The 11498-nt window shown below is 32.3% G+C and overlaps 1 protein-coding gene across 1 annotated transcript; it reads left to right on the top strand.

The window, feature by feature from the left end:
• Nucleotides 1-5227: 5227 nt before the first annotated feature.
• Nucleotides 5228-6427, top strand: LOC118061955 (dehydrin COR410). The gene is made up of 2 exons (XM_035075597.2): nucleotides 5228-5624; nucleotides 5738-6427. The coding sequence occupies exons 1-2, from the start codon at nucleotides 5352-5354 to the stop codon at nucleotides 6149-6151; spliced, it is 687 nt and encodes a 228-aa protein (XP_034931488.1). The 5' UTR covers nucleotides 5228-5351; the 3' UTR covers nucleotides 6152-6427.
• Nucleotides 6428-11498: the final 5071 nt, after the last annotated feature.

Genomic DNA, 11498 nt, shown 5'->3' with positions numbered 1-11498 from the left:
TTTTAACATTTATGGATTTGTTGTTAAAAAGAACATGTTATTTTTGTTACTTTTTTACCTATAAGGTTACCCAATCATGTGTATATGGTCGCAAGGTTAGCGCATTTATACAAGTTGACTCATGTTTTTTTTTTTATCCTTTTATTAGTTTCATCATCATTGGATGATGATTTTTTACCAAATGAAAATAATATTTTAAAAAATATAGTTGTGAAACACAACTAAATACAATATTTTATATTGCGATATTAAATATCTTAATTTTAATTATTTTTTTATTTAAATGTTATTTTAATTAATTAGATACGTGTGTATAAATATTTTGAACTGTGATTAAAAAAATATATTCAAAATTAAACAATAATATTTTTTTTATATATAAAAAAAAAAAAAAATCACCCCCCGCCTTGGAACGGGGGTACACAACAAAACTAGTGCATGATTCTACTGCGTCATGAATGGCTTTCCCACGAAAAGGACCCCTGAAATACAAGCGATAGTTGTGAGACATGACCTGACCATTCCTACCAGCCTTTATCGTCTTTTGATTTTTCCGTCCTTTCTTTTTTATCTCCCCATTCCTAACGTCATAGGATAGGACCCCCTAACAATATCGAAGTACCATTAGTCTTCGAGTTAAAAAAAATTACGTTGATAATCTCTATACTAATTATTCGATCTAATTTAGTCCCTCATAAATGGAAATTAATGAAAGGATTTTTCTTCTTTTATTCAAGATTATATATAATGATATATTTTTTTAATAAGATCATTTTCACAAATTATGATGTGTTGAAAAATCCAAGTAATTTGAAGGCAAGATTTATGATATGGATAATCAATTAAGTTTTTTGTTACGACAATCTGATTTATTTTTCATAATCAGGGTGGTTGAAGACCGGTGTTTGATACTTACAAAAAATTTTATTTAATAAATTTAAGGATTATCTAATGATTAAGTTGGTGAATTTTTTTTTAAAGAAAATATAATGATATTATAAATAGATATTCTTAAAATAAATATACAATAAAAAATTAAAATTCCAAACCTTTTATTTAAATGATTCATGATCTATTTATAGTTCACGAGTCTTTCTACGAAGAGGAAGGACCAAGATGTAATGTTGCCTTAATAATATTAAAAATAAAAAAAATATCATTGAGATATATATTAATATTGATAAGAAATATCTTTGACATATATATATTAATATGAATAAAAATATGATAAACACTTAAAAAATTCTACAAGCTATCACTTATATAATATTAATATCAATAAAAATATAATGTTTATTAAAAAAATTATATACTTAATAGGTTAAAAAAAAAAAAGTATGATGTAGTCGAGCGTAAAGGAGAATCCTTCCAATAGCTGAGCTCTGTAAAGTTGGTTTCATGAGAGGGTTTTTAACTTCATAAACAAAGTTAAAAAAAGAATACCAAAACTGCTGGCATTGAGATCTTTTTAAAATAATGGTATTTTAATAAATAGTTGATGATGATGTGAATTTAATTAAATAAATAATTGGAAGTTGGAATGGTTGGAAGCAGTCACTTGCAATCACACGTGGACATGTGCCAGACACAAAAGACCACGCCACGTAAAAAGTGGATTAGTGTGTAATTCATAAATAAATATCTTGGAAATACAATCATCGGCCACACTAAACCGACAATCTGTCCACCCAAGCAACGCATCCACGACGTCAAAGTGCGATTTATCACCTTAAACTATTGCCCATCACCACACATGAACCGTACCAAAACCTGCTTGTCGCAAATCTCGAGATACCCTCACCTTTCTTGCCGACGAAACTGCCCTCGGGTCCCACCCAACTCGGGGTACTTTTTTCGACGACGAGGAACGACGCCCACACCCTCAGTACGGTTAAATCCTGGATAGTTACGTAGGATTCTTATAGTTACTGTTTTAAAAAATGGATTACGCTCCGTGGTTTGCGGTTTGTCTTCGGATTTGTGCAGTTAAAATTTTTAAATTAATTTTTTTTTATATTATTTTAGTATATTTTTAAACAAAAAATATTATAAAAAACACTTCATACCATAATTTTAACCACTTCCAGACTGTATATATGAAAATATTTGATTAATTAATATGCATTATAATTTTACATTGATTTTACTAGAAAATATTTTTTAAAATTTTAATTAAAAAAATATAATTTATAAATTTATTTTTTAAAATTATAATTATAAAAAATACTACGGTATCAACTAAGACAGGTAATCCAAAAAAGGCAAGGCTACAAAAAAGTCGGTTTTATAGGTCACTGAGGTAGAAATGCTACCGAATAAGAGGGGGAGTACACATGACCCCTCTGAAAGTTTAAAAATGATGACCAAAATTTAGTAGTTATTTTATATACATTTTGTTTTTTTTTATAAAAAGATCCTTTTTAGTAAAAAAAAATAGTATATTTTAGTTAAAAATCTATAATTATTCTATATATTTTTTAATGTGTAAATGATTTCTGTATCTTGATATTTTTCCCTTCTGCTTCTACAACCTTGAATTCCTAGTTCCTCCTGTGCTACTAATAGATAGAAATAAAAAGTAAGTGATCCCCTGCTCATAACAGTTGATATTAATTTACTTTGCGGGATAAAAATTAATAGTTTAGCTAAGTTTTCCATAACACTAATATAATTTATCTTGTCTAGGGTGTGGATCAAGGTTGTTAAAATCATAAGTTAACTCTTAAAATTCTACAATTTTACAAGTCAATATGTATCTAACATGTTAAATCGGACTAAAAACTCAAAACTAGTAAAATCAGACTTAACTCGTGCAAAACCGATAAACTCGGTTTGATTTAACGAGTTTACTAAATTTATGATATAAACCAAATCAAATCAAATTTGGCTTTAAAATATCTGTTAATTAATTTTGTGAGATTGAAATATCTTTTAAACCCTAGATAAAACTGAAATTTTATAGGGAAATATTAGATACATAAGAATATATTGTGGTAAGCTTTCAAGTTAAATGATATCTAGAGCTATTAAATGAATTTTACTTATATTTTATGATTTTATAATTTGAGTTTACAATATGAATTTATATTATATATTTTTGTATCGTTTTAAAAAAAAAAAGTTTTTGACGCTGTGGAAATTTAATTGATTAGATTTCATAGCTCAAGGAAGAATTAGTGTAGATCTTTCGTAGACCTTTCAAGTCATGAATACTAGATATCTATACAAATTGATATGTTAGTTTAATTTTATAAAATCCAAGCCCGCCATTCTTTACTTCTTCTACTAATTTGTTTATAAATTAATATAATTTAACTGTTTGTAAAAAATTTCAATATCTCTTGATAACTCAGTAATCCAATCCTTGATCTATTTGGTAAGTTAATAGTTACAGACCAGAATGAATTAAAAGATTAGATAATTTTGTGTGATAAGAATATATTTTCCCATGAATCCTCTAGTCTTAACATGAATAATCCGTTTCTAAGATTAAATTTAGTAGCCATTCCATGTATATTACTAGAGAAAACATTAGAATATCAGAGGTTGTTTTGCTGTTTATTTGAACAACGAACACCTCTCCTGTTTATTTCTTTCACTCTTGTCTTTTTTTTAATCTCACCTCCGTATTATTATTATTTTTTTTTTATCATTTTACAATAATTCATTTGCTTTTAAGTTTTATAATTTATTTTATTGGAACTCTTGAGATATTGAAAAAACTTTTAATGTTTGGTTGATAATCAACCAGGCATATTTAAAATAAATGAATCTTTAGGGGGCAATTTTGAATCTAAAATAAATGTTCAATCATTTTCTTTGTGAAACCAGGGACTGGATTGAACGAGCATGGAAAAAAGATTGGTGTTTGTAGCATATGCACCAAAACTTAGAAAGGGCACAATATTGTAGCGATACTTGCAGCAACCACCGAGCTCAAGATGCGCCCTTACACGGTGCCAATGGAATCATCACGGTTTCTTATCTAATGTTTTTTTCCTTTTTTTTTTTCCCTCTCTCATTGATTTTTATCTCATTGAGTTTTGCGCTTAACTATATGTTGTTGTTGTTATTATATATATATATATATATATATATATATATATATATATGTTAAATTTGATTTTAATTCATTTTGTCCGGTTCACAAAATTGATGTTCAACAAATTCTAAAATGATGTTTAAAATCACAATTACGCGAAACAAATGTGGGGTGAAAGAAATATTAAGAAGAAAATAGAAATGCAACATAGAAGAAAGACACGGGTTGCAATAGCCATCCATGATTTTTTTTTCTTGTTTTTTCTTGTCATAATAATTTTTTTTTTTCAATTTGATCCCCTCATATTAGTCTAATCCAAGACTAGGTTTGATAGTTTATTGTAGTTGATTTTAGATTAGGTTTTTGCGATATCAATTATAAAATTTATCACTGAGTTAATACTTAATCTAACAAAATAAAACTGAACTTTTATTGGTTCAAATCATTAAAACTTTGAAAATTCATTTTTAAAATAAAACAAGCGTTCAATATTTTCTTCAATAAATAACATCTTTTCCTCAGCTTACTGAATATTTAATTAAAAAAATAATTTTTTTTATTTATTAATTTATAATTATTAATTTATTTTATTAAATCCAAATATAAACTTTTTAACTTGCATAATAATTTTTCTTAATAACAATAAAAACGTTTACAGCACCTTGATTTTACTTATGTTGAGAAAAAACAAATCCCCAGCCCACACTCAACACACGCATAAAAAATCTGCTGTGGCCCCGAGATACACCGCCCCCCCTCTCATATTTATCCAATCAAGGCCGACACCACGGGTCTCGCTCAAGGACAGCCATTCACGTTCTCGTTCCACGTGTCACCAAGGAATTTGCAGAACATTACAGCGTACCGCTCTCAACTTGTCTACTTCCCTCCCTCCTTTCAGACTGCTACTTTACACATTCCTCCGCGTGTTCAACACGCTTATGCCTCCACCACTCCCATGAGCTCCATCTCTAATTACTAGACATCTAGCCAATCATTCTAGCGAGTACACATAATTCTATACATGTCGTAAGTAATACGTTTTGATTTCTCTCTTACTTAAATTTACACGTCGGTTACAGAAGTGAAACCTGACTGGCCCAGCTCACTTGGCTTATTACTTCTTAATCGTGTCAGCTCCGCGTTGGCTTCCAAGTTCCAGCTATAAAAGCCCATCACCCATGCTAACCCAAACCCAAACCATCAGCTACAAGCGCAAATCACTCGAAGCAGAAGCTTACTCATTTTAATTACTCTGTTGTGATTTTGATCTTTTCTTGATTAAGTTAATATTGTGATTCTGATCAGTATGGCCGAGGAAAACAAGAGCCATGAGTATGAGACCAAAGTTGGTGAAGAGAGTGGTGCTGTTGAGACCAAGGATCGCGGGTTGTTTGATTTCCTGGGGAAGAAAGAAGAAGAGAAGCCTAAAGAGGAGGTGATTGTTACTGAATTTGAAGAGAAACTTCAGGTTTCTGAACCCGAGACCAAAGTAGAGGAAGAGCACAAGAAAAAAGAGGAAGAGGAGAAGAAACCTACTCTCTTTGAGAAACTCCATCGATCAGGCAGCAGTTCCAGCTCTGTAAGTTTCTAACTCGATCCATGGATCAATCTCATTATTTATTTATTTTTGTTGTCTTTTCCGTTAAGTGTTTCTTGAGATTGACAGATTTTTTGATGTGTTAAAAAATGCAGTCTAGTGACGAGGAGGAAGGCGACGATGAAGAGAAAAAAAAGAAGAAGAAGGAAAAGAAGTCATTGAAAGAGAAGATGAAGATATCAGGAGAGAAAGGAGAGGAGAAGGAACACGAGGATACTAGTGTTCCTGTTGAGGTAGTCCACACAGAGACACCCCATGAACCAGAGGAGAAGAAGGGTTTCCTTGACAAAATCAAGGAGAAATTGCCAGGACATAAGAAAGCTGACGAGGTACCTCCTCCTCCTCCTCCTCCAGCTCCTGAACATGTTTCCCCTGAAGCTGCAGTTTCCTGTGAAGGAGATGCCAAGGAGAAGAAAGGGCTACTCGAGAAGATCAAGGAGAAGTTACCTGGGTACCACCCCAAGACCGAAGAAGAGAAGGAGAAAGAAAAGGAGAGTGCTTCCCAGTAGGGCAGCAGGCAGTATTCTTGTGTTCTATAGAACGGTGATGATGATGCTTGATGTGTGGTTTGTTTGGTTATGTCAATCTACTGTTTTTCTTCCTTAGAAAAAAAAAAAAATCGGTTTACTGCAAATATTACAAGAACCATACGTGCTTGTAATTTGATGTAAGATTGTTTAGGGTTTTGATCACATCTCATGTTTTCAGGATCATTTCCTTTGTTTTTGTTTTTTATATCCTTTTTTTAAACTATAATCAATGAATTATTATTTCCCTTGTTTCTACTTCCTTTTGATAGCTACAAGATAGAGAAAAGAAATTAAAAGGCAAAAGCATGGTCTCCATTTAAATGATCTTGAAGACTCCATGCATCTTGCCTTAATTTGATGTGTTGAATGTGGTGGTGGGGGAGAGCGATCATGCCTTGTAACCCCACATGAGGCCCACTTCAGCATTGTAAAATAACTCCATGGAGAACTTATCAAGAGTTCAAATCGGATAAGTTCATGATATCACTCACCCTTTATTCCTGTGATTGGAGGTTATATTCATTAGAAAAATGAAAGAATCAAAGCCAATGCTGGCACCTAATCCACGCACATTAATCTTCGGCGCCTAGAAAATTTGATTGTTAATTCGGTGGGGTAGTCTCGGAGAAATGGGGCCTGGTCAGCAAGTGGTTTCGAAGGGACTCGGGCGTTCCATGATTGTCCAGATCAAAAGTTACAGGTGTTTTGAGTGTAAAGTAAATGTTGCTTTTAAAATAAACACATTAAAATAAAACTTTTAAATTTATTTTTATATCAACACATTAAAAAATATTTAAAAACTTAATTAAAAATAAAAAAAAATTAAATTTTAACCAAAAACAGTTTCAATCCAAACACTCCATCTTGATGCGATGGAGAATAATTTATAGCTAAATTGCTACGAGCGTACATGTGTAGGGTTCGATTAAGACAGGTGAATGAGAGAGCAGCAGTGCTGAAATCTTCGAGAGCTTCCTTGGTAGGGATAGAAAGATGAGAAAGAAAAAACAGGAAAGGGACATTTCTCTGACTAGCTGTTTCCTCCATAATCCGTTGTTTTTAAACCCCACATGGGGACCCGGATAAATCTTCAATCACAGATTATATGATTATCCGGGTTAACACTAATCTATCTTTTTTATTTTAAAAAAATAAAAATAATATTATTTTTAAAAAAAATCAACAAATATTTTACTACATCAACTTGAATTCTTGACAGAGTTAAATTTTTTTTATACAATTAAAACCCAACATAACCTAGATCTAAAATAACCCCGGTGATAGATCAACCCATAAAGCCATAAATATTTGGCTACAGGGCCATACAGGGAGGTAGAAATTCATCCCACCTCTATTTATTGGCTTTGTGGATGATTGATACCGGTGGCACTGGAGTCCAGATGGGATCACTTTTCCTTTTTCCTTTCGGTTTCCTCTAGAAGAACTCATCCAGCACTTGAAGAAAAATGGTGGATCTAATAGGGTCCAGGGTGGAAAAAATAGCCGCTTGAGGTCGGAAAGCTGTGATTTTAACGGAAACTTGATGCGAGAATCAAGAAATGATGTTTATTTTAGACTAATTTTTATTGGGCCATTGATTGAATTCGAAGAGAATAAACAACCAACTTTATATAATTGACGTAGTGTTTGTAACGCAATGTAAATTATATTTTTTTTAATTTTAATTTATTTTATTTAAAATATATTTTTTTATTGTTTTAATATATTAATGTTAAAAATAATTTTTTAAAAATAAATAAATAATTATTTTAATGTATTTTTAAGCGAAAAAGATTTCAAACTCCACCGCTACTATAATTTTAAACACATCCTTAGAGCTTATAAAAAAATAAAATTTTAAATTATCTTTAGATAATAAAAAATAACTTTTTTTTGAAAGATTATTATTATTATTATTATTATTATTATTTTCAAAACAGAGATATACTTGGAGTGAAATAAAAGGATTCTACGCACTTTAGTCAACATTAAAAATTAATTGCAAGCTCTGCAATAGCACAGCTTACAAGTCTCAACGATCATGGCCTCACGAGAGAAAATGGTAAAAGTCGAAAGAGAAAATGCGACTAGCAACGTGCCAGCTATAAAGAACTTCATGATGCTCTGAATATGGAGTGTCTAGTTCCAGAGATCTCGCTTTATTTTTTATTAATTCATAATTTAGCTCCTACTTTTTCAATTATTTTGGAAGTCAGTCCTTCTAGTTTTGAAAATTTAAGTTGGTTTCCTGACCAAATTTGATTGTTAATTTTTTCTAAAGTATCCTTGTCAATGTATTTCAAGATTCTCTATATGAAGTGAGATTTAAAATTTTGATTAAAAATAAAGGACATTTAAAAAAAAAAACCATTAAGAAATTGCCATGAAAACCACCAAAATGATTAAATTTCTAATAAATATAAAATATATTGACTAAATATTGGATTTCTTATTGACATAAGGATCAAGTAATAAATTAGATTAGCATAAGGATCAAACGAGGCATTTAATAGCAATAACATTAGACTTGAATGCATGGTTTATTATACTTAGATATTTAAAAGTATAATATTAGTTTTTTTTAAAAAGTATTTTTTATTTAAAAATATATTAAAATAATAATTTTTTATATTAATATACTAAAATAATCTAAAAATATTAAAAAAATATTTATTTATTTTAAAAATATTTTTTAAAAATAAAAACAATCATGCCAGAATACTGATGACGAGTATCATTGGAGAGAGGCAATTCAACAGGGACTTTGATTTATTAATGTCTGCCACCAAGGATTTGACAGGCAAAGATCGACATCGCCATGTGTACCAAAACTTTAGTCAAATAGTAGTGGAGTTTTAATGGCAACAGCAAAGTTAGGAGGACTTGTCCTACAGCCCTTGGTCCAGGTTTTGCTGCTGGAACTGGAGCCGCAGATTGCAGATGGGTCTGGCATTTTTGGGTTTCAACAAGGTGTGATACAGAGGTCATTACCTTATCCCATCACCTGGTTAATTTCATTTTATCCATCTGTAAAAATGAAGGACCTTATCGATAGATGGATCAAACGTCAAGGGGTAATTGACAGATAACAAATTTTTGAAGAAAAAATGATCATTATTATATAATTCTAGAGGAAAAAAAATGAAATTAACCCCTTTTCAATAAGCTATCAAGGAAAAGATAGTGTCAACCGTCACTATCGTATCAGATACTGCATTGGAACCTTTGCCGCTATGACTTGCCTAGTAGAGATGTATCTTCAATTAATTGTTCCTTCAATCTTACGCAGCCAGAGATTCTTCCTTTTCAAGTACTTATGGGAAAATTGACCACGCTTTCTGTTCCAGGAGGTTTGCTTTCTTTGCCTCAGCAATCAAATGACTTGATATACAACTAGTGCATAAAACAAGCTGTCAGGTTTTTGACGTTTGCAGAGTTGACAGCAATGGCTGGCCGACGACCGAGGGAGGCAGTTAAGGAGACATTGATAAGTAATGGAGGAGGAGAATTTACCGAGGAGACCCACGTTCACTTACTCCCAGTATACTGCAACTTTCGAAGAACACGAACACAACGATACGAGGAATGCACTTGCTGAGATAAAAAGAAGAGTAGCCAGGATAGTTTGACTTTGCTAATTCTTAATGAATTGTGTAGGCTGCTTCAACACTCTATGGTCCTCGCACATTATCAGAATACACACAAGAATTTAGCCACCTAGCACTAGCAATGGAAAAGGGAGGGGGTGTCCTTCGGCCAGCAGACTGGTCACCACCTCATCTTTCCTCAAAAGTACTCAAACTCTTAGCTGATCCATTTCGAGACTCGCTTCCAAGTGGTAAGAAGTTTGGTGACATCAAACAAGATATTAGTAAACCAAAAGGTGGCTCATTCAAAAAAGGGGATTGACCGAGTGCCACATTTTGGAGTGCTAATCCGACTGTTAACAGAAGGCACATTTGCAGTGGCATAGATGCTACAGGTGGATTCCGGTACATGACGACGACGACGACGATTTCTGCTTGTAATTCAAGTGGAAATCGGACAATAGCAGTTTCTATACTAGCTTCGCAACCATTGAAGGGGAGGTGCCAAAGGAGACTAGCTCCGGAGTTTATCGACCAAGGCATTCTGGGTCATCTAAGAAAGCACAAGACTCTCCCATCGAATACTTTACCGGTGCATCTAGTGCATTTACAATGTCGTAATCTAAGAGATCGGTATTCAATGCTTGTTTTTATAACGGGAAAAAAGGAGCTTCCCTGAATCCAAAACATGGTTGTATTGATATTTTAAAAACTCTGCCTTCAAAAAACGAAGTGCCCGTAAAAGGGCAGATGCTCAGATGAGAACTTTTAAGAGTCATGATACAAATAACTTCGGGGGATTTACTTATTTGTCCATCCAAATCACTCATCGGAGACTCTTTCCTTAGGGTAATAGATCAAAGGCTTTGTTAATGCCTTCAAGATTGACCTCATGTGTAGAAAACTTATCCAACTGCAGTTCCTGAGAAAGAGAAAAACTTGTAAGCATACATCTGCAGAACCACTTAGATTCAACATGCCAAAACGTGAATCACCAAGGGATCATAGCTTCTTATTTACGTTTTACAAGACAGGTTACCTAGTCCTGGACAATATTACATGTAAAGATACAATTTGGTGCCTCAGATAACAAACAAACAGGAGGCTACTTGTACCATCTACAGTGTTGGATAACAACATTCTTAATTAAGCCATGATAGGCAAGAAAAGAAAAGTTTACCTTGTCCATGAAACGCTTAAGGAGAACTGGAATATCAGATCTAAGCTCTAGAAAAAACCATCTTGTATTTTATAAAATCTAATATTAATCTTTCTTTTAAAATCCTGGCTCGCAGGTTTACCCCTACATTCTCCAGTATTGGCCAAGTCTGTCACTCCAAATTCTTTTCCTGTGTGAAAATGAAAAACAGGGCATCAAGTATAAATCATGTCATCAACTTTCACATTAATTTTTTTTTTTTGTTGTTAACAACGACTAAGCCAATTGTTAATTAAGAGTCTATACCCTAAAATAATGGCATGTCACTTGATGTTACTAGAAATCTTGATGGCAGAACCCACAATAACACCCCACACAAATATATAATATTAAGAATCTATGATGAGATGACATGCAAAAAGGTGTTATGTTACGAACATATTATGGAAAGGTTGCTCAAAAGTATTGTGTTATAGATCTAATTAGGTGACTTACATATAAAAGCATGTTCATGTAGATGACAGTTTTTTATAAGACATGAACTTGAGTATAAGTTCCTTCTAACCTAAGGGGAGACTAA

The sequence above is a fragment of the Populus alba genome, chromosome 5 (genome assembly GCF_005239225.2).
Source record: "Populus alba chromosome 5, ASM523922v2, whole genome shotgun sequence".
Lineage (NCBI taxonomy): Eukaryota > Viridiplantae > Streptophyta > Magnoliopsida > Malpighiales > Salicaceae > Populus > Populus alba.
The sequence above is the reverse complement of the archived record's forward strand: the minus strand, read 5'-3'. Positions and strand labels throughout refer to the sequence as shown.